General features: G+C 45.4%; 1 protein-coding gene across 2 annotated transcripts in view; it reads right to left on the minus strand.

The window, feature by feature from the left end:
* Positions 1 to 702: 702 nt before the first annotated feature.
* The window catches only part of NPFFR2 (neuropeptide FF receptor 2), a 58,091-nt gene continuing 35,111 nt past the window's right edge, over positions 703 to 23,682 (minus strand). Inside the window, exons 2-4 of one of the 2 annotated variants that reach the window (XM_083398534.1) lie at positions 6,432 to 6,771; positions 5,193 to 5,292; positions 703 to 2,333 (exon numbers count right to left, since the gene is read on the minus strand). In XM_083398534.1, coding sequence (XP_083254660.1) covers positions 1,487 to 2,333; positions 5,193 to 5,292; positions 6,432 to 6,759 — 1,275 coding nt within the window. In that variant the 5' untranslated portion in view covers positions 6,760 to 6,771 and the 3' untranslated portion in view covers positions 703 to 1,486. Of the gene's footprint in view, positions 2,334 to 5,192; positions 5,293 to 6,431; positions 6,777 to 23,682 lie in introns of both variants that reach the window. The other variant, XM_083398533.1, reaches the window with a different exon arrangement.

A 23,682-nucleotide genomic window follows, 5' to 3' on the forward strand; every position in this document is an offset into this window, starting at 1 on the left:
TGATCTATCAATTTTCCTTTCTGGAGGTTTAGATCACTCATATGGAAGAGAGGGAGCATAAGCACCTAGAACTGTGTTGGATCTTCTCAAATGTCAAGGTGGGTTTTATTCCCCTCCTCCCTTTGTTCTGAAACCAGGATATTTGATGTACTGCAATGAGTTACTGTGATAGCCACACAGAGGTAAGCTGGTAGCCACAGTTAAACAAATGGCAGATTGCTTAATTTCAATGACCCATTTGTTCCTAATAACAGGTGCTAACCAGTGGCACAGTGGGGGGGGGAGGCCCCACAGGTGCGCTTGCCCTGGGTGCAAAATTTCAACACCCGGTACTGCCTCAGTACAGTTGTGTGCTTCCATCGCTGAGCTCCATTGAAAACAGCTTCTCCATGCAAACCAGGAAGCGTCTACTCCAGACAACGTAATGACTCCTCTTTTCTTATCTCTACAGCTGTGATCTCTTGGGTGACGCAGATGCCATTGGGCAGTTGAATGTGCATGTGTACTCCATCTGTTTCCCTCCCATCCACCCAGCCTTCCACATGGCCCTGGGCACTGGCAACCCACATTACGCCACTGGTGCTATCCAACCTGAATGTTGAGGATAGCAACTCAAATGTGAATACAAGCATCCATGTGCAAGCACATGTGTGTGTGTTTGTGTGTTTGTGTGTGTGTGTGAGAGAGAGAGAGAGAGAGAGAGAGAGCGCTTTAATGTTATTCAGTAAAAAGTGTCCTCGCTTCCATCTTTGTCAGGAGCAAGATCCCAGTGCCTATTCTAAAATCCAGCTAAGGCAAGACTGGGGAACCTGTCACCCTCCAGATGTTGTTCAACTCCCATCAGTCCCAGCCAGCACAATGGTCAGGAATGCTGGGATTTGTAGTCTTCACAACATTCAGAGGGCCATGGACTAAGGGACATCCCTGAGCTAAGGGACACTCCAGCAAGGGAATTCTCAGGGTGGTGATATCTTCCATGTAAGTGACCTAAAGTATATATTCTAAAATAATTAATAAAAGAGGTAAATGTTTATGTTAAGGCCATGGAGCGTTAGCGCATATCCAGGAGTTTTCTCTTGTTTTGAGTGACCCAGGATTGTCTTTTCAACTGGAAATATTTCCCAGTCTGAAGGGTGTTGGCCTTCTAACTGACAGTATGTCTTAGATAAAAGCTGGCCAAGCTTACACCAATAGGTTTTGCAACAGGCTGCATCCTGCTAGGATCCAGAGCTCCCTTAGAGTCAGGACTTTGAGACTACTCCAGTGAGATGGTGCAAATATCACTTCTAGCTTATGAAATAAACATTCCTGGTTTGTACTGGCATAGGAAACCACTTCTCCCCCTGACACCCTAACCATCAGATGTAATTACAAAAACGTATATACACTGTACAAGCAAGAAAGTCCTAAAACAGCTGCAGATGTTTTTGCCAGATAGGGCTTGAATATCATGGCTCTTTTGGCAAAACCAAACAGCTGAGGTAGTTTATAGCAGGTCCTGCTTAACACCATTGTTGTTGGAAACCTGTTCGAGGTTCTCCATCATCAAAACCTGCGTCTTGTCCATCCAGTTCCCTTTCTGAGTTGACCTCCCCATCATCGCTGATGTAAGGCTATGCTCCGGCTCCTGTGGATCAGCTGCTGGCAAAATGGCATTGCTCTGTCCACGCTGGGAGTAGGTTTCCCTGGGCATCCCATCCCCAGAGCAGAGCTGAAGCCGGAAAACTGCCTGGAAGCCTCGCCGGAAGTTCTCGTTGAAAAAGCCATAGATGATGGGGTTGATGCTACTGTTGAAGAAGGCCAGCCAGTGAGCGAATGGGTAGATGTAGATGTTGATGACCTGCAGCTGTTCCTCGTTCAGGTCAGCGTAGTCAGAGAGCATCGCCAAGGTCCACAAGGGCAGCCAGGAGAGGATGAAAAGCAACGCCACGATGATGAGCATCTTGATGACCTTCAGCTTCTTCCTGCAGACAGAGTGGCGCTCCTGGCCCTGCTTCCCAGAGGCAGGCAATGAGGTGTTGAAGAGCGTGATCCCAATCCGGGCATACATGATGACAATGAGGGACAGAGGGGCCAGGTAGATGTTGGCAAAGAGCACGGTTGTATAGATCTTCCTCATGTCCTGGTTCGGCCAGTCCTCCCGGCACCAGTATATGGGGCTGGTTCTGTTGCCGTAACCGAGCAACACTCGGAAATGCCGGGATTCTTCCACCTTCAACATCACGGCAGACGGGCACATGATGGCAATGGCCAGGACCCAGATGACAACTATGATGACAACTGCTGTCCAGATGGTGAGCTTCTGCTTGAAAGGGTAAACAATGGAGCGGAACCTGCGAGGAAGAGATAAAAACCACCTCTAAGTTCATAAACAGACAAGGTTTCCATTCTGCATGTCTCATATTCTCAACGTGTCTCCTTGGTGGAAAATAGGAAGTTGCCATATATTGATGCATCTAGTTCAGTACTGTCTACACTGACAGTGTCTCTCTGGGATTTGGGACAGATAGGGGACATTCTCAGCCTTACCTGGAGATGCCAGGAATTGAATCTAGGACCATCTGTATGCAAAACAGATGCTTTAGCAGTGAATTAGAGTCCTTCCCTTATTCTGGCAGCAAAAAGGAGGAGCGGGGCAGTGATCAGTACAGGTCCTCTCCACCTACCAGAGTGTTCCATGATGTTGAGGACTCTGTACTGTACCCAGCCAGTAAGAACAGTATTATCTCATCCACTAGGTACTTTGTAGGTTGCAGGAAGAAGAATTCACTGCAGCATTCTAGCTATTTTCCAAAAGAAGATCTATCAGTTGAAACTGAGGTTCAGGCCACGTGTGTTTGTGTGGAATCCCAAACATCAAGGAAGGAATTCAATGCCACCTTGTCACAAAAGTTCTACAGTTCCCCCATCCACTGTTCTGTGAGTTCTGCTGACCACTGCCAATTGAAGGGAATGGGGTACTGGGGAAGGAGAGGGGCTTCCACTAGCAGGACCAATTAGTTGAATCCAGTCCTAGGAATTTGCCCTTGAGTGGGTGGTTGATCGTATGGGTTATTCCCATTAATTTATTTTGGGGCATTTGTATTCTGCCTATTAGCATTTCCAGGGCCATTAGCCTATGATCGTAAAACAATGATCACTAAAATGGCAGATTTTTATTTTGAAAAAAGAAGAATAAAAGAAGATGCAATGAAGTTAACGGAACCAGGAAAATATTAATAATAAAGGTTATTGTGGCCAGTACTGAAAATTATTCAGTCAGGTTGGTGTGAGGGAAATTGGAGTGGGCTCTGCTTCCAACAAATATAAAAACCAGAGGAAGAGAGGGGTGTGAAGAAGCCACACTTCTTCTTAACATAGCGCTAAACTGGTTTTGTGCATGGATAGCCAATATGGTACTCTTCAAAGGTTGTTGAAATATAGCACCCACCCATCTCAGCCAACATGGCCAATTGGCAGAAACTATGTGGGAGTTTTCTCCTTCATGGATCACTGTCTTGCCGTAAAATATGGTCAGAAGCTCAACATCAAAAAAACTAAGATCATGGCCACTGGTCCCATCACCTCCTGGCAAATAGAAGAGGAAGAAATGGAGGCAGTGAGAGATTTTACTTTCTTGGGCTCCATGATCACTGCAGATGGTGACAGCAGCCACGAAATTAAAAGACGTCTGCTTCTTGGGAGAAAAGCAATGACAAACCTAGACAGCATCTTAAAAAGCAGAAACATCACCTTGCCAACAAAGGTTCGTTAGTTAAAGCTATGGTTTTCCCAGTAGTGATGTATGGAAGTGAGAGCTGGACCACAAAGAAGGATAATCGCAAAAGAATTGATGCTTTTGCATTATGATGCTGGAGAAGACTCTTGAGAGTCCCATGGACTGCAAGAAGATCAAACCTATCCATTCTGAAGGAAATCGGCCCTGAGTACTCACTGGAAGGACAGATCCTGTAGCTGAGGCTCCAATACTTTGGCCACCTCATGAGAAGAGAAGACTCCCTGGAAAAGACCCTGGTGTTGGAAAGATTGAGGGCACAAGGAGAAGGGGACGACAGAGGACGAGATGGTTGGGCAGTGTTCTCGAAGCTACTAACATGAGTTTGACCAAACTGTGGTAGGCAGTGGAAGACAGGAGTGTCTGGCATGCTCTGGTCCATGGGGTCACGAAGAGTCGGACACAACCAAATGACTAAACAACAACAATGTGGGAGTTGAAGTCTCACAACTTCTGAAGGACATCAAATTGGCTGGCCTGGGTTTAGTACTACATCAAAGATGAAACACAGACTCAGACCATTGGACCATCTAGCCCCAGTGGCGTAGCGTGGGGGGTGCAGGGGGGGCCGGCCGCACCGGGCGCAACATCTGGGGGTTAGGTTTAGGGGGCGCAAATCCACGGGTTAGGGGGCGCAGATTACTTGCCTTGCCCCGGGTGCTGACAACCCACGCTACGCCACTGTCTAGCCCAGAACTTTCTGCTCTGATTGGATAAGCTACCATGGCTGGTTTATTTAATTTATTTATCAAATTTCTTTCTCACCCCTCCTCCCAGCCTTGGATACGTGTCTTTCCAAGCTGGTATGTGATTAGAGGAAGAGCTGTGATGGTGCATCAGGCTCGCATACAGAAGGTCCCAGTTTAATCCCCAGCATCTCCAGGTAGGCCTGGGAATGTCCTCTGCCTGAAACCTCGAGGAGCCAATGCCAACCAGCATGGAACAATGGTCTGATTCAGTATAAGGCAACTTCCTATGTTCCGATGTAGAAATGTCGCAGGTGGAGCCTAAGACCTCATGAGCTCCATCATGATGCTAAGGCTCCTTAGTCATAAACTCTGTGTCCTGCTAAACTGTGCATTTACTCTGATAGGTCTGCAATCCCCACCTCTTCTCCCTCTCTGCCACTTTTCCTGCAAAGCTTGAATCACAATAGGTTTGCAGAGGCTGTCTCTCACATCAGTCGAAAAAAGGCCACAAACCCCCACATGTTCTGAAAAGCTCCTTCACAGAGCAACAAGCTCACCACTGCATAATTGTGCTGTCTTGTCCCACCGGATTTCTTCCTGACGCTACTGCACAAGGGCACAACTGCACAAGAACTGAAGAGGCTTACAAAGACAGCAACCTTGGACAATTGGTACGACTGACATTTTATGTGTTCCATATCCATTTCCAGGCTGTTACAGACACATACCTGTCGACTGCAATTGCCACTAAAGTGAAGACAGAAGCCGAGACAGATATTCCCTGGACCATTCCGTTCATCTTGCAGGCAATATTCCCAAAGGGCCATCCTGGAGTTTGAAAAGAAAATGGTTATCAGATATTGAAACTGCTTTCATAGCATACCAAAAGGAAAGGACACATTGGAGCTAAACTGGGTGCTTGTCAGGTATGTTTAAACATACACAGTCCTTGTCTGCTTATGAAGTTGAGGGTGAGAGGGTCTTTTAGTTCCCACTAAAATCAATGGGTGGTATTCAACAAAAAATTACTATGAACCACAGAAATTAATGAACACAACTTGTGGATTATTGCATTAGTTCTCCTAGTTGAAGTCCTAGTTCTTTTATCCTGGATTCTAACATTCTTTTTAAACTGCTGGATTACATAAGCATGGCTTTTTCATTGATATACCATCATGTTGCATTAGATTTTAAACAGTGGGAAAGAATATGCTGGAATACTACTGGAAATTTTTTCCCATCATGTGAAATTACACTGCAGAACTCACATGATTTTCCAGGCTAATGGGGCTGCAAATGGGTATTTTCATGGAAATAAATAATACAAAAATGAATGCTAAATTTCCACTAGTTTTCCAGAGGTGCCTTTTATGCTGTGTGAAAGAGCACATAAAAAATGGAAATTATCGGGTAAGGAAATGCCAGGAAAATGAAATAGAGTGCTGTGTCAGATTCTTTACTTTCAATGGATCTACTATGCATTAAGTCGTGACTAGTTTGTGCCACTGTTTTCAAGAGTCTGTTTTAAGTATGACTTAGTTCAGGGATGGGGAATCTGTGGCCCTCTAGATGTTGTTGGACACGAATTCCCAACAGCCCTAGCTGGCATGGCCAGTGGTCAGTGATGATGGGAATGGGAATCCAGCAAAACCTGGAGGGCAACACAATCCTCACCCTGACCTAGGATTTGGAATGCTGGTCGTGGTCTGCTATGAGTATGACGTTGTTCATGGTGGGAAAGTTATGGACCTCCAGATGTTGCTGGACTCCAACTCCCATCATCCCCGGCCAGAATGGCCAATGGTCAGGGATGGATCTGAGTATGATGTTGTCCATGGATGGGAATCTATGGCCCTACAGATATTGCTGGAGTCCCAACCCCCATCAGCCCTAGCCAGCATGGCCAATGATCAGTGGTGGTTCCTCTCCCATGACTTCATTGGACACAAGCTAGAGACAAAATTTACCTGATATGATGTTATCCACTAAGGTAGTGGGCATGCAAAATATCCCCACCAGCAGGTCACTGACAGCAAGGTTCAGGATGAAGAGGTTGGTGACAGTGCGCATATGTTTGCTTCTCAGCACGATAAAACACACCACTCCATTGCCAATCATGCACAGGAGGAAGATGAGAAGGTAGGAGATGATGAAGACTGCAGCCACGAGCGGCTGGTGGAGGTAGAAACCCACATAGGAAATGTTGGTCTCCATGTTGCAGCTGCTTGTATGTCCACTGCAATTTCTCACGGGAGGTCCGCTGACGGAAGGACTGGAGTCCAGGTTCTTGCCCATGTTAAAAGTGCGCTTGACTGCAGAAATCAGACAATTGAAAAAATGGAGTCAATGAGGAAAGGGAATGCATCTTGGAACTCTAAAATGTGTCTTGTAACTAGTATGATAAGATGCTATACCCTATAAAATATCAGAACACCAGAAGATAAGATGAACCCTGCTGGGTCAAGGCAATAGCCCATGTAGTCCAGAATTCTGTTCACACGGCGGCTAACCAGATGCCTATGGGAAGGCCATGGAGGTTCTTGGAGGAGCAGCATAGCCTCCATTTTGGCCAATAGCCAATGATAGTGGTATCCTCTTTGAATTTGCCTAATCCTCTTTTGAAAAATTGGTTTTTATAAAGCAAAGTGATAAAACAAGTGCTCAAGGAAACAAGCATTGCTTTATTGTTGCAAAGGGGAAGGACTTGATTTGACAAATATCTCAGCATTTTGGGCTTACCTTCAAAATAGCTAACCATGTCAGGTTTCATTTTACTTATAACTTCCAAATAATGGGACTTTATCCACTGGGGTCTTGCCTGAGGTTTGAAATTGGCACATCAAGTCGGGGCTTTCACATCTGAAATTTATTGAAACATTCCTCTGCAAGTTCACTAGTAAAAGGATACTAGGAACAGCTTCATTTTGGTTTAATAGAGGTGGAGCTGCCTTTGTAGTCTTGACCAAAACCATCATACATTTTTGCCTGTACAAGCATTTATTACAATTCAAGTGTTGAATTTGCCAGAGGGCACATGCCCTTTATTATACTGCTGAGTTGGCAGTATATGGTGAATTAAAATAAGGCATATTATGAGATATTCAGTGTTGGGTATCCTTGCAGTAGCGGCGTAGACCCTTTGAAATCGAAACACTTGAGTGTCAGAGATTCTACTACAAGTATGACTAACACTGGATAGCACCTACTGCATTCGCATTTAATATACTGCCCAAGTTGTCCGCTGTAAGGGGAAAGGTCCAATAAAGTAAGGATTGTGCTATAAAAAATAAAACAAAAAATTGGTTTTTATTAAAGATTTACTTGTGTTACAAAACAAACAAATAAGAAAAAGTATATATAGTATAACATGGCAACTGCAAGACAAATTACGGGACACTCCAATACCCTGGCTGATCCACCACCAACTACTGTACAAGTCTTCTTCGAAAACCCAGCAACATCAGGCCATTGACTAACTTCGAAAAACTCCTCCTAACAACAGAGGAACAGAGCAAAGGGGTGGTATCTACATTATATAAAATACTACTTCAAGACAGTACAGCACCCCCCCCCCCAATTAAAGATCAATGGGAGCATGACATGGGATACAAAATAAATTCTGTCCAATGGTCAAAAATGTGCTTCAAACTACCATTTAAATCTATCTCAGCCAAAAGAAGAGAATTCACTCTGAAACTTATCTATAGATGGTACCTAACACCATGGAAGCTGGCACTGATACATCCAGGAACCTCAGCTAAATGCTGAAGAAGCTGCACCTCCATAGGTACATAACTCCAAATGTGGTGGGAATGCCCCAAAGTTCATTCCTTTTGGGTATCAGTGTTGCAGAAAACCTCCAGAATAACAAAACAGGTAATAGAAGAAACTCTAGAACTAGCCCTATTAAATATCCTCCAGGACAACAACACACATGCACATGGCAAGACCTATCAGGAGCAAACACAGACCACTGGTACCAAAATGTATGGGAAACTGCCCTACTGGAAAAGTTAATCAACAAACTTTTACTAGCACGGGGACAAGCAAAGGAGGACTCCTTCACCCTGGAATGGCTCTCGTTTATTATATATACAGCACAAGACAATGATCTATCCCCCCAGAAGTGTATAAATCAATATGGCTAATCTCACCCAACAATTCCCTCCACCCACCTGTCACACATACAAACCCCACCCCACTGCAATCGACTGAATGCCTAATCCTCTTTTAAAGTCATCTAAAAAAGTGGCCATCAGCTAATCATCATTGAAGTGTCTAGTTAATTAAGAATTAAACAGATGCAAAGGCTTGTCTGAACAATCAGTGTAATATCAGGCAGACATCCATGATGAATTTGCCCAATATGCTGCATTTTGCCAGTTCAAAAATCATGGATATGTTGTGTATGTGGGGAGCCGTTAGCATGATTAGTTTAGTGATTCACTGCTATGCTTACAGTGATTAATGAACCCATTCAGCATCTTGAAACAGTCTAAAAATGGAAAACTGCCAGCTGAAACCTTGTGCAAAGGTTGAGGCTAGATAATTTGTGTGACTATGTGAGTTTGCCCATCTGCCAATTCTCTCCATAATAATCCATAATACCACCCACCCACCCACCCGCCCCGGCAAAATATATATTTTTTCTCTCATGGCGGTGTTTCCATTCTCATGTGAATGGACTCACATACAGAGAACAGGGATCAGCATTCTAGCAATGGAACACCTGAACAGACTATCTTGGGCAAGGTTCTCTGACCAGATCCAGGTGCTGTTGGAGGAAACTGATTTTCTAGATCCATTTCAATCAGTGTTCAGGCTCAGTTTTGTCACAGAAACTGCTTTGGGCTCCCTGTAGGAAGACTTCTTTCAGGAGAGGAATGAACTGTCCTTGTTAGTTGTCCTCAACCTCTCAGCAGCTTTTGATTTCATTGACTATGGCATCCTTCTAGAGTGGCTGCCCAAGTTAGGGGAGGGTGGCACTGCTTTGAAGTGGTTCTGGTCCAAATTAGGTGGTTGTTTCCAGAGGTGGATGCTTGGGAAGTGCTCCTTGGCCCCCTCAGGGTTTGATTTTATATCCACATGAAACTGCTGAGCAGAGTCATCCAGAGTTTTGGAGTGTGTTGTCAGCAATATGCTGATGACACACAACTCTACTTCTTTACATCTGCAGGTGAGGCAGTGGATGTGGTGGACCAATGTTTTGCCTCAGCAACGGACTGGAAGAGAGCCAACAAACTGCAGATCAATACAGATAAGACTGAAGCACTGTTAGTGGGTGGTTCCCTAGATCAGATGGCTGAGAGATTGCCTGCTCTTAATGGGGTTATATTCTCCATGAAGGAGCGAGTATTTGGGGTACTCCTGGATCCTTGAGTTTCTGGTGGCCTCAGTGGCCATCAGCTTTGACTAGTGGCCATCAGCTTTGACTAGTGGCCCAGGTTTGCTCCAATCTGAACTTTTGTTGTCTATGCTCTGGTAACCTATAGGTTAGATTACACATTATTTGTAGGTCAGCCTCTGAAGACGGTTGGGTTGCTCACTGGGGCAAAACGGTTTGAGCATATTACACTGATCTTGGCCTGACTGCAGTGACTGCCAGTTTCTGAACCCAATTCAAAGTGCTTGTTTTAACTTGTAAATCCCTAAATGGCTCAGGACTGTAATACCTCAAGAACTGCTTTTCCTCATATGAACAAACCCAGATCCTGCAATCATCTTCAGAGGCCCTTCTTCATGTTCCTCCTCCACAAGAGGTCCACAGGGTGGCAACAAGAGACTGTGCCTTTTCTGCAGTGGCTTCATATTTGTGGAATGCTCTCCCCAGGGAGACTCGTCTGGTGCCTTCATTATGCACCTTTAGATGCCAGGAGAAAATGTTCGTCATCAAATAGGCCTTTCGCTGATTGACATCTGATGCCCTTTTAAATGTGCTGTGGGAGCAGGGTATTGTTTTCTTGTGTTTATTATGTATTTTGTGTTTTTATCTTATATTTTTATGCTGTGAAGCACCCTGAGATCTTCGGGTGAAGGGTGGTATACAAATTTAATAAAGAAAGGTTATAATAATAAACATTTTAATGAGCGATTTAAAAAAAAAAAGCAAGCAAAGAAACAAACTGATGCAATGAATGGAACTTAAGTTTGGAAATATGAAAAATGGAGAGAACTGAAGTCGATCGATTTGTCCATCCCTAGTTGCTAAATGCTTTGTTCCAAAGTGCAGTTATTGTGCTGTTTGTGTTTTCTACCCTGAAAGAGAGAATCAGAAAGATAAATATGCATTCTCGCTTTCGTCAGCAGAGGTCAAAAAGGGAGTTGAAAAGAAAAGAGGGAGAAATACAAATAGTATTGGGATAATCTGAAGACGATGTCTTGGTGTGCTTCCGTGCTGATTGATTATATGGTGTCAAAAGCACATACTGGAACCATTTTGTAACCTAAGTAGAGGTTAGACAGGAAAAGGAAAGAAAGACGAAGCACAATTCTTTTCAGAGCCAAATTGCTGTTTTTTTCCTGAGAATGTCATTTCCTCACTATGTGGCAAGATTTAAAAAAGAGTAAAGAAGAGAGAGCACCTGGACCATAAAACTATGTAGCATTATTAAAATAAATTAATTAGTTCAGGAGAACATCAGGAACCCAGGTTCTTCAAGGTGCTGCTAGATCAGTACAGGCAGCGACAATACAATTTTACAATTTATTTATTACGGCCATGGGCCCATACAAGAAAAAACATAAATAACAACTTGTGCACGTGGGGAAAAAAGAAAAAAAAATAGGGAAGGAAAAAACAGAAAAAAAAAACAGCCGCTAAAACACCACTATAACAATAAAATACTATAAAATAGAATGGCATCCTACGCCTTAATTAGCTTGTAGTGCTCCTTGGCGTCGCTTTTGGGTAAGGACCGCGACCAGGAACCTAGCCACTTTCAGGGTCGTATGGGTATCCTTATCCTGCAAGATTTGGGCAAGGTGGAATGTTGGAGGGGTACCCGCTAGTTTCTGTATGATTGATCCCAGCAGATTTGCTCGTAACACATTGAACAAGGGGCAAGAAAACATAATGTGCTGGAGCGACTCCGGCGTCACCTTATCACATTCGCACATGGCGGGGACTTGGCCCTTTGAGAATCTATGTCTCAGGACATTGGAGGGAAAAACGTTAAACCTCGCTTTGGTGAAGGCCAGTCTATGGGCAACAGTCGAAAGGGAGGAGAGGTATGATGGAACGCAATAAGTTAAAGTGATACCAATGCTCTGGGGCGAACAAACACCTCCCCCCAGCATATAATTTCGCTGTAAGTCGATGTCATCCAGTCTTTGGCGGATCAGTCTTTGAGCTGTGATTTGATCTAATTTTAGGGAATCTGCGGGCGAGATTCCATAACTCAAGAGTTTGGCATGAATTCTACTAGACCAAAGGCTAGAGAATTCATCTCGCCATAGGCATTGGATAAGGTAATGGTTTGGTAATCTATGCCACAGTGATAACCAGTAATTGAAGACTTGCTTCCACAGACAAGTTTCTAAGGATGCGATCTTCAATTCTAGTCGCATGGCTGCGTTGCTTACGCACAGAGGAAGCATTAGGAGCCGGCGTAGGAATTGGTTTTGCAGAGTCTCAAGGGGAGCAAGATCAGTCAACGCGGCCCAGAGCGGGGCAGCATAAGCGAGCACAGCCACCACTTTTGCCTTGAACACCTTTAGGGCCGAGGGAACATGCAAGGCTCCATCCGAAAAGAAAAATCGGAGGAGCGCGTATGACAGAGTTTTGGCCTTATTAAGTAGGTGTTGTATATGAGCTTTCCACCCCAGATTGTATTGAAAAATAACTCCTAGGTATTGAAATTTTAGGACTTGCTCTATTTTTGCTCCACCAAACTTCCATTTATATAATCTCCGGCTTCTGGAGAAAATCAGAATCTTGGATTTGACATAGTTGATGGTTAATTGGTTGAGTTGACAATACGTGGCAAAGATCTTCAGAGCTCTGGTTAGTCCAACACGTGTAAAAGATAGGAGTACTGCGTCGTCCGCATATAAAAGGAGTGGGCAACGATAGTCCGCTAGTCTAGGCGCGTGTGTACTTGGAGATGAATTAACTAGGGGTGCTCGCATGTCGCTGATGAATAGGTTGAATAGGCAGGGAGCCAATATACAACCTTGGCGCACTCCCTTGTTTATTGGTATCGGGTTTGTGAGGTCGCCCGCAGGAGTGAGTCTCACTCTGGCAAGGGTACCTTCGTGGAGTTGACTTATAAGCCATAAGAGTCTTCTATCAATGCCCTGTTTTGCAAGTTTCTCCCAAAGAATATTTCTAGGCACGCTGTCGAAGGCTGCCTTTAGATCTAAGAAGGCCGCACAGAGGTAGCCCCGAGGAGGGGAGGAGTACTTCCGTGCCAGGTGATAAAGCACTATCGCATGATCGGTTGTAGAACGTTTAATTCTGAACCCTGCTTGTTCATGGCCAATCTGATTAGTCTCATCTACCCAACGCAATAGTTTAGTTAGCAAGAAGCTGGCATAAATTTTCCCTATAATCGAAAGGAGGCTGATGTTACGGTAATTTTCCGGCTCCGTTGGAGAACCTTTTTTATGGATTGGTACTATAATGGCCTCCTTCCATATTTTGGGGATGCGACCAGAGGCGTTGATTGCGTTGAAGGTTTTGGCCAAGATGCCAGCCCACCATTTTGGGTGTAGTTTGATGGCTTCGGCAGGGATCAGATCGGGCCCTGGGGCTTTGCCCGGTTTCAGCTGGGCTATTAGCTTGACTATTTCGTCAGGATCGGTGGGAGGCCAAATGGGTAGATGGGTAAACAGGTGCATCAGATGGTCGGAGGGAGCATCTGCTTGTGAGAAACATTTCTTCAGGAACAATTCCCATGTCGGTGCAGGGATGACTGCCCTTGGGTATATCCTCACCCTTCTATTAATCAAGGACCAGAATTCCCTGGATCTGTGTGGTTTTGAAGCAGCAATCAGGGCCTGCCAACGATTATGTTGCCACTCACGTTTGGCAATTTTTTGCGTGCGTTTATAAACTTGCTTGGCTTGTGCGTAGCTAGCTGGCAGAGTGGATGCATCGGAGGTCTTATATACATTATATATAGCACGAAGGCGCTGTCTTGCTTGTTTGCACTGAGAATTATACCAGGGGGCACCGTGAATATACTCGTTACGATTTAAATTTTTGGGTGGTAGCCTGAAGAAGGACGTAAGAACAGTCGTATGATGGTGGAAGCGATTCAACACTATGCTATGCTCGTCTGGGGCAGAGCCTATGTTGGGATGAGGCCCAAGGATTTCTTTTTGAAAGAATTCCTGATACCTTTGAGCCTGGGTCTCCGACCATTTGATTCCTCTTATTTGGAAGGATTCGTTGGTTACCATCTGGGTCGTGTGTCTATCAGCCTCTGGCTGCCAGTTCAGGGAAAACTTGGCTACCAGGGGGAGATGTTCACTAGATTGTACATTCTCAATCTTAAAGGTGGAAATACACTTAAGTAAATCCCTGGAGACCAACAGGTAATCGAGGACGCTGTTTGACTTAACGCTCAGGTGAGTGAAATCCCCTGGGATATCAGGGAGACATGCGCCATTTAAGGGGGCCAGATTTAAACGGATGGCCATTTGATATAGGAGTACTCCAGCCTCATTTACTCTGTGGTCTTTAGAGGTTCTCCTCATGATGTGTTCCAGATCATAATTATCAAGATTTGGGGTAACCCACCATTTGGCTTTGGTCAGCGAATCCCAGTTTGCTGCTGTGCGGGCATTAAAATCGCCACCTATTATGGCCGGGGTGTTGGGAAACTTAACATAACATGAGAGCAAATGATCTTCTAGCGAGCCCCATTTAGAGCCCAGTTCAAGAGAGGAACCCCCAGGAGGCAAATAAACATTTGTAACTAGGAGTGAGATCTTTTCCCCCGCTATCAGCCCGGTAAGGGCGTAAGGGGGCAAGGCCTGTACTAGAGAAAATTTAGAATGAAGGTTGAGAGAGATGCCTATTATTAGGCCCCCTTTAGGGCGGCCTCCTTTCAGGGAGGGACAGGCTGGGAGTTCTAGAAGCTCAAAACCATTTAGGACAATTTTCTCTACTTCCCACGATTCTTGGAACAAGATGATATGAAATGGGTTAATAAACTCCAGGAATTCTGGGTCAAGTTTTTTTCCCCTCCAGCCCGCAATGTTCCAGCTCAGGACTGATAGGGGGGAGTTCCTGTTGAGTCCAATTCGCTGTCATTTCAGGGAGGAATGTGAGACCTTTGGGGGCAGGGCAGGCCCCGCAAAGAAGTCAGTTATTTTACTTTGCATAGGCACCTGCTGAAGGGTCCTGGTCTTGAAGTTGGTATTGAGGTATTCTGACTGGGGTGACAGAACGGGTCTCCCGCTAGCTAACCCAAGGGCGGACACTTCAGTGGGGAACACCACGGGGTTAGCTGAGACTGCCCCACCGCGAGGTCTAAAGGTCGCCGATGAAACCATTTGGTTTATATGTCCGGCCGGATCTTCAGTCAAATCCGCGCCATTTTTTGATGTAGATGGAACACTCCCCTGACCAGCTGCCAGTGAAGGTGCTGGGGATGCTCGGCGTGCAGTTACCGTTTGTATGACGGGTCTATGCCGCTCAGGGGAATATGAAGACTCCAGTTCTGGCATTGATGGATTAGATGGTAAGGAATTGTTTTGGTGGGAGGCACTCTGAGTTACACTCTTCGGCGGAGGGCTCTTGGAGGGCGAATCAAAATTTATCAAGAGTTGGGATGAGCGGCCAGCTTGTGTGGCAAAACCTGAGTCTGCCAAGCATCGGTGGGATTTACCCACAAGTGGGGGAGGTGGGGGTTTAGGAGCTGGGCTGAGGTATGGAAGACTTCCTACTTCCTTAAAACACGACTCCGAAAAGCTGGCAAGGTTATCCTGAAAAGTGGACAGGACTTTTCCGTTCTTCTGGACGTGTATGAGCTGATGATTAAGTACTTCTAGTCTATCAATTATTTCTTGTTGTTCCCTCGGTGGAAGGTCGCCAAAGGTGGCTAAAAGCTCTCTTTCCTCCGGTGGGGTCAGAGAGTTACTTGCGCCAGTGGGATCCTTTAAGGCTCGTGGGGACATGGAATAAGTCCAGTTTCGAGATGGATGGATATCCTCCGGAATAGGAGGGTCGATGTCCCGAGGTGTTCCCGACCTCTCCGACCGGGTTCGCTCCGTGTCGTAACCGGCAAGTAGGAGGGGATGGATCATGCTATCCATAAAAACTCTTGTTGGGATGATATCGTACCTAGCCAAGAGTGATTTCTGCCTGATGATAGCTGAGGGGATCCTTGGAGAGTAAAACGCAAGCATCACTTTCTGTTGCCTGAGGTGCTGGTTCAAAGGTAATACTGCAATGAGATCGCATTGTGTGGTTTCTATGTTTAGTAGATTGCTTATATACTTTTTGACCCCATCCAGAGTGAGCCACCTTGCTGACCCTACCCCGATATTTAGGCAGATTTTCTTAGGTTGCAGAGACAATGCTTGATGTTTCAGTGCGGGATTTGGTTTATATTTAGGGATCCCACTTCCTTTTTTGGTTGAGGATAAGGTTCTCTGGCACTTCATTTCCCCCGTAGCTACAGTTGGTTCGAACTTTGGCCAGAGGTTATCAATTTTCTGTTCAAGGTTACATAGCTGGGAGGATAGCACATCAATCTTCTTGAATATGCAGTTAAGGGTTCTGACCACAAGGTGGAGATGTTCGTGTTGTTCTTGTCTTGCGCAGTCCTCGACTCCGGCGTCCTGCACCACCCCCAGTGAGACACTCCCTCTTCCTCCGAGCTTGCCATCCACAGCTGTAGTCTGGGGTAAAAGTAAAGGTAATTCCTCTGGTGTTGACGTTGTTTCTGGTGACATTAGAGGGTGAAAACGGTTCTGAGTTTTCACCCTATAGCAGTGATCAGTGGGGACACTCCATTTGCCAGACACAGGGGGGTCGGTTTTAGATTGTTTGGCTCTTGGGGAGGGCAGAGCCTCGTCACAGTCCCTTAGGCGTTTGCCTTGGCCCATCGTTGTGAGTCTTTTAAAATAGCAGTGGTTAAAAGGTAATAAAAGGTAATAAAAATAGAAAAACAACCTAGTGTGGGCTGGCGAAAAAACCAGTGTGTCGAAGGCTGCCGAAGGGTACGGTTATCTGCTCGTTGAAGCTGATTTGCGATGCAGGCTTTGTAGATTATCGGCAATGTGAACTCCTGGTATGGGCTCCGTCACCCTGGTGCAACCTTCAGCAAGAACTTGAAAGGCTGGGAGCTGCAACACAAATTTTAGGGAGGGTTCGAGATGAACTCCGGCAGATGCGTCTTACCTTATCGCCATTTCTACAGCAGCTTCCCCAGATCAATCCAAAGCAATCCTCCTTCGTCAGACTTAATTAAAATCTGGCATCACATCAGTGGAGAGTCCAGCAATTACTTGTCTAGCAAAATGCAAAACTAAAGTAAATGACTTACTCCAGTGGTTGTAAAATCCAAATCGGGAGAAGAGGTCGGAGAGAACTGGGAAGAGGAACCTTACACGGTGGCCATCTTGCCTCGAAGCCTCTAAGAAATAATAATATGCCGTACAGGCAGCGACCATTTTAGGAGCATCTGATACATGTGAGTTTGTGAGCACATGCATCACTCTGAACCCAGAAATGACCCCAAAACATCACAAAAAACGGTGGAGCAGGGTTGGAGCAGGGGCAGAATGGGGTGTTTGAGGTGTTATCAATTGTTGTTGTGGTTTTCAATTATACATGATTTCGCTTAAACGTATGGTGCCTTGGAACGTAACCCCCATGTAAATTGGGAGTTTCCTGCACAGAAATGAATATTGCTAAATGTTATTGGACAGCAACTCTCACCATCCCTAACCATTGACCATGCTTGCTGGAGTTAATAGGATAGATATAGATAGATAGATAGATAGATAGATAGACAGACAGATAGATATTGGCTGAAAACAAGACTCATAACTGGCAGGGTTGCAGATCGCAAAAGCACATGTTGCGAAGGAGATGGAAAATGGAACCATGCCATAAATATCTATAACCTTGTTGATGTGGATAAAAATGCATATTGTAATGTGCATTTTTGATGAGGACGTCTGTTGAATTTCATCAGGCTCTGCCAAGGGCAGAAGAGAAGAGGGAAAAGAAAAGTTGCAACACTGCTTTGTGTGGATGCAAATCAACACGGTTCCACACCAACAACGTGCAAGGGCTCAGGGGTTGGCTCATTTGAATTAAGGTAATTTGAATCACATTAAATAAAGACCCGTTTCGCTAAGCGAATGTAAATCAGGTTTCCTGTTTTGCAGGCCATTTATATCCTGAAGAATTGTTCCTGCATATCAAATGGTGTTTACAATCACGAAAGTATAGCGGGTTGCGACTAAAAAGTACAAGAGAGAGATACTGAATGACTGGGAATGTAACAAAAACCTTTTGGCCATGTCTTTTTCCTTGCAGAACTGCATAGCCTCCACATTTGTTTCAATGGATGAAAATAAGGGTCCGTACTCCTACAGTCAGTGATCTCCCATTTTTGGCTGGGATTTCTAGGCTAAGCCAGCAATTGTGATTCACAAGGTTTGAGCAACCACAAGGCAAGGCATTGTAGGTGTCTTATGTCCAGATTGCTATTATTAATATTATTTATTAGGGACGCGGGTGGCGCTGTGGGTAAAAGCCTCAGCCCCTAGGGCTTGCCGATCGCATGGTCGGCGGTTCGAATCCCTGCAGCGTGGTGCGCTCCCGTTGTTCGGTCCCAGCGCCTGCCAACCTAGCAGTTCGAAAGCACTCCCGGGTGCAAGTAGATAAATAGGGACCGCTTACTAGCGGGAAGGTAAACGGCGTTTCCGTGTGCAGCTCTGGCTCGCCAGAGCAGCAATGTCATGCTGGCCACGTGACCCGGAAGTGTCTCCGGACAGCGCTGGCCCCCGGCCTCTTGAGTGAGATGGGCGCACAACCCTAGAGTCTGTCAAGACTGGCCCGTACGGGCAGGGGTACCTTTACCTTTTTATTAGATTTTTTTAGATTTATATACCGCCCCCTGTGGTATACAAAGAAGCTATCTTAGATGGGCTTTGCATTTTATAACATTAAGAACCCTAGTGTGAGAATTCCTCAGTTGCCACTAGCCTTACAGAGAACAGGAAATATCAGAAGATATCATTTAAAACCTACTCTCACAAGGAAATCCCTTGGGGCCAGCTCTAATTTGGTATTCAGCAGCTCCATGCTAACTTTGAAAACTGTTCCCATGACACACATGAAAACATTTTGGTCAAAGGGGATGTAAATACAGCACTCTATGAAGACAATGCTGTGAACTAGATATTGAAGACATTAAGAAGCTCAAGAACCCAGCTGGCCACCCTTATGGGAAAGGCTGGTGAGGTTTTGACAGCTTCCAGGCTCTGATGACTGCTTGCTGTCCCACCTCTGAGCACCCAAACAACTCCCAGCTCAGAATTATGGAAGGGGGTGAGGATCATGGTGCAACTAGCAGGACAATTCCCCACCTCACCTCTGCAACTCCAACGTAGTGAGGGAGGCTCATCGCTCATCACACTCACCAAAACAGGTTGGCAGAATCACCATGGCGATTGCAGCAACCAGAACCTTTGAAGCCTTCTTATAGCAAGGAGAGCCACTCGAGCCCTTCGCCCCACAAGGAGACACACTTCTGACAGTTCTGCCTGCTATGTTTTTACTTATCAAAGGTGGGTTGCATAGTTACTGGGAAGAACAGTGTTTCCTCATGATAGAAAAAGTTAATATCCAGGGCACTCGTAACTATTCGTAATCCACAGTTGGCACATACTGAAGGCCTCAGGTGATTAGAAGTTCCAGCTGGTGCAGAATGTGACAGATGGGGCAGATAGCCAATAACCCATGCCAATATGGTTGAAACATCTGCACTGACTGCCCATCTGCTATTGAGCCAGATTTAAGATTTTTGCATTCATTTACAAAGCCCCGAGCAATTTGCTTGTAGTGCCAGGGCTACCAGTGCATCCCTGGTCCTGCCACTCATGGCCAAGTAGGAAGATGGGAGGCAGAATATCACTACTCCAGTCTGGAGCTGGTGCAGCAATTTGGCTTGATGCTGTTGCATGACAGCAGTGAAACCAGCCTAGGGTCCAATTAACCCTGGACCAACTCAGTTCCTCCCAACTATAGAAAGCCCCATTTAGGAGCTTTCTGGTAGATAGCAACAGCACAGATTCTGCTGATGGCATCCTGCCCACCTGAATAGTGGCTGGCAAAAGGCCACCTTCACCCTCAGCTGGACAGAGGGGCGTTTCTGCCTGATCCAATGCACTCCCAGCCCAATGTACACAGATTGTGGATTGCTCTTTACCCACTTCACAGGGTTGTTGTGAGGATAAGATAGGGAAAAGAACTAAGTTATGGTTACCAGATGTCCCTGTTTTCCAGGGACAGTCCCTGGATTTACAAATCTATCCACGGACAAAATCCGTCCCCGGAATGTCCCCAGATTTAATTTAATGTCCCCGGATTTATATTTTAAGTGTTGTAGATTTATTAGTAGGGAATGAATGTTGTGTGATTGGTTCAACGGCACAAGACACACCATATGGGGGCTTCCGGCGAGGCAAAATGGAGGGTGCCATGGCAGCGAACAGCTCCTGAAGCCAGACAGAGCCAACTGCTCTACCAGGCTGGCTCCGGGCTGCTGAAACTGCCACCATCACCACAGGGGAACAGGGGACGCCTGGCGCATCAACTGGGGAAACCACTGACCCCCCCCCCCCGCCCTGCGGCCCAAATCGAGCCAGGATCGAGAGTGCCCAGCCATCCAGCCAACTGCCCAGCAGCACTCCATGGCCAGGAAAAACCCCAGAGCCAATGCAGGGAGAAGGAGGAGAGGAGTGGGAGAAGGAAGAGAGAGAAAGAGGAAACAGAAAAAAAGAGGGGTGCCCCGACCCTACCGCGCCACTGCCGCTGAGGAGGAGAGGTAGGAGAGCACCGGGAGGGCAAGGACATGTGGCCGAGCCTACTCCATGGCAGTTAGCGCTCCAAGAGAGCAGGCCAAGGCCCAGAGGAAGGCCGCGCAACAGAGGAGACCACAGAAGAGAAGATATTACTTCTTTTTTAAAATAATAATAATAGTAATAATTCTCTTTTCAAAAAAAAAAAGTGTCCCTGGATTCTTTGAAAAAAAAAATCTGGTAACCTTAAACTAAGTCCTGCATTTGTGTTCCATGTATGCCACCTCTGAACATCAGCTGCTGGGAATCACAAATGGGGAGACTGCTATGGCACTCAGACCCTGCTTGCAGGCTACGCACAGGCATCCGGTTGGCCATTGTGAAAATGCAATGCTGGACTAGTTCATCTGATGTTTAAATATTTCTTATTTTTGTCTCCAGAAGAGGGGACAGTAGACTGCAAGTGCTGACCAGTGACCAAGCCCTATGAGCATTACTCTGTGAGCGTTACCTATCAGACCACGGCAAGGGTCTGCAAGCAGGGCACAGCTGGTTTACATGCCAAGCTCTTTTGCATCTCATTAGACTGTGCAGAAGTTGCTGCAGCATGAGGACAGTAGCAAGCAAAAGAGAAAAGATGCTGTATTGTGCAAAAGAACTACCACCACATCAAAGAACCATGTGCTCGGAAAGTGCCTGATTTGGACTAATCACTTGAAGATGCGGCATGTTAAGCAGAAGAAGAGCTTGCTGGATCAGGCCCGTCATGGCCCATCTAGTCTGACATCCTGTTCTCACAGTGGCCACCCAGATGCCTCTGGGAAAACTTTCAGCATAATCCTGAAGCCATCCACAAAGCCAGGGGTAACAGCTGCCTCTAAAGTCATGCCCCATTGCAACCTGGGCTGAAGCACTTTGTAGATTGCTGGAGTGCTTGCATACTAAGGCAGATGCAGTAACCATGCTATCATGACTCTTAGTGCCTTTGAATCTAGGAGCCTTCCAGCCATGATAACTGGCTATAATAATACAGTTTTAAAGCACTGCTTTAAGAAATATTTCATTTGCCACTCTAAAAGAAACACAGCGTATGAGAGGAGAGGTTAAATCCTCCCTCATATTGTTTCTGCCGCTTTTTTCCATGAGGAAATTGCATATGTGAGTGGAGGGGGGTGTTTTTAAATTAATAAAGAAAAACTAGGAAAACAAAATATGTGATTCACCCCCTATTATTCTTCCAAACCAAGGACTTTCACATTTGTACGCAGCAGTCTACATGTATTAACTTGCACAAAGGCTGCCTTTGTGCAATTTGTTTCCTTTGCTGGTACGTCATGTTGTCGAGCAGCTTGGCTCAAAGAGCATAAGATTGGTCAATACAGGTGCTATAATGAGGCAAGGTGAGGCTTGCGGACATTCCCAGGGGAGTGCTTCCTTCCTGCCACTAACACTGGCTGTCCAACTGTCCGGCTCTCAGCCAGCCAACCACCCCTTCTCCTAGTCTCCCTTCTCTTTCATGAGGAATACTGCATGAGGTTGCAGTAAGAGCAGGGGCTAGAAAGGCTGTTGAAACTTAGCAAAGTAACTTTAAAAATTTTGCTATGTTTTAAACAAGTTCTCTAGCTAATACAGCAGCAGCAGTGCAGGCACTGTCCCAGCCATGTCACCCAGAATGCCGTGCTCTAAGGAAGGATCCCCTGAGCTGTTCCTCAGAGTGAGGCAGATGTGAGTGGGAGAAACTGCTAACGGTGCCACCAAGGGAAGTCATAGTTCTGCTCTGTTCTGCCCTGGTCAGACCACACCTGGAATACTGTGTCCAGTTCTGGGCACCACAATTTAAGGATATTGACAAGCTGGAATGTGTGCAGAGGAGGGTGACCAAGATGATCAAGGGTCTGGAAACCAAGCCTTATGAGGAATGGTTGAAGGAGCTGAGTATGTTTGGCCTGGAAAAGATGAGACTAAGAGAAGATATGATAGCCATCTTCAAATATCTCCAAGACTCGATCTGGCAACCTTGCCAGATCTAAAGCTTTATTATGAGGCCTCATGTCTGTGTTGGCTAAAAGAATGGATGACTCTGAAAAATACGGATATACTGGACACAGAAGGATGGGACAACAGATATGGGTGGCACGCATACCTAGGCTACAATAATGTGAAAGCACATAGGGAGTTTTTAAATCATATAATTCGAAAATCTCTATATACAGTTTGGGACAGATATAAAAACTTGCTGAAGCCAATCTCTATAATTCTCTGATGGTTAAACCATTCTAGGATTTGCAGCTCTGTGAGAGGAATAAGGACCTCCTAACAATTCTAGGCACCATTAATAAATTATATAATAAAAGAATATGAACACTGTTAATAAATTCTACAATTCCCAGGATATTTTAAATGTATAGTACAAATGCATGTCACAGATATTTCTATGAGAAGTGTGAACTGAGGTTTTCTCATGGCAAAGGTCCTGCAGTCTATCATTTCTTCCAATGACCTTACCAATTGCCTTAGTACAAGTGCAGAGGGAAATGAATTTACAGAAAAAGGAAAGCAGGGCGTGTGTCCCGGTATCAGATTGCTACAACACAGTATCTTCTTTTTTTCTTAACCAGTTTCCCAGAATTGTTAGGACTATTGGAGATTGCAGGGCTCTTAATTGGTTCTCAGAACACTGTGCTTTCTTCTTTGATGAAAAGGAAGTTGTCAAGAGTAAGAGAAACAAATTGGACATCCATATCATTTCTGTGAAGTAGGAAATGCGAGCTATAAATAGCACACCAAGGAAACAGAATGAGAGGGAGAGAGTCATAAAAATGGTATGAATAAAGGAGACTGGCGTGTTAAAGGACCGCTGTTGCACTTAACTTGAACTTTGCTCAGCACTTCTCAGTCTCTTTCTGGGGATGGCAAAATTTACAATGAAGGAAGCAGCAGGGTGTTTTCTATCCCAATGAAGTTAAGTTTTTCATGTTTTGTTACATTTTGGTTGGTGGTCTTCATGCCTCAAAAGTCCATCTCCCCCAGTGCACTGACACCTGACAACCTTATCCACATTATATAAAATTCAGAATTCATTCAGCAATAAGTGGCTAATTCCAGAATAATGAGAACTCCCAATGAGGAGAGTTTGCCTAGCATCAACCACTGAAAGCGATGCTTATCACATGCATTCATAAATAAACAACTCAAACAGGTGCTATTCACAAGCAGACACACCACTTGATT

This window comes from Podarcis tiliguerta, assembly GCF_965153285.1.
Source record: "Podarcis tiliguerta genome assembly, chromosome: 9".
Classification (NCBI taxonomy): Eukaryota; Metazoa; Chordata; class Lepidosauria; order Squamata; family Lacertidae; genus Podarcis; species Podarcis tiliguerta.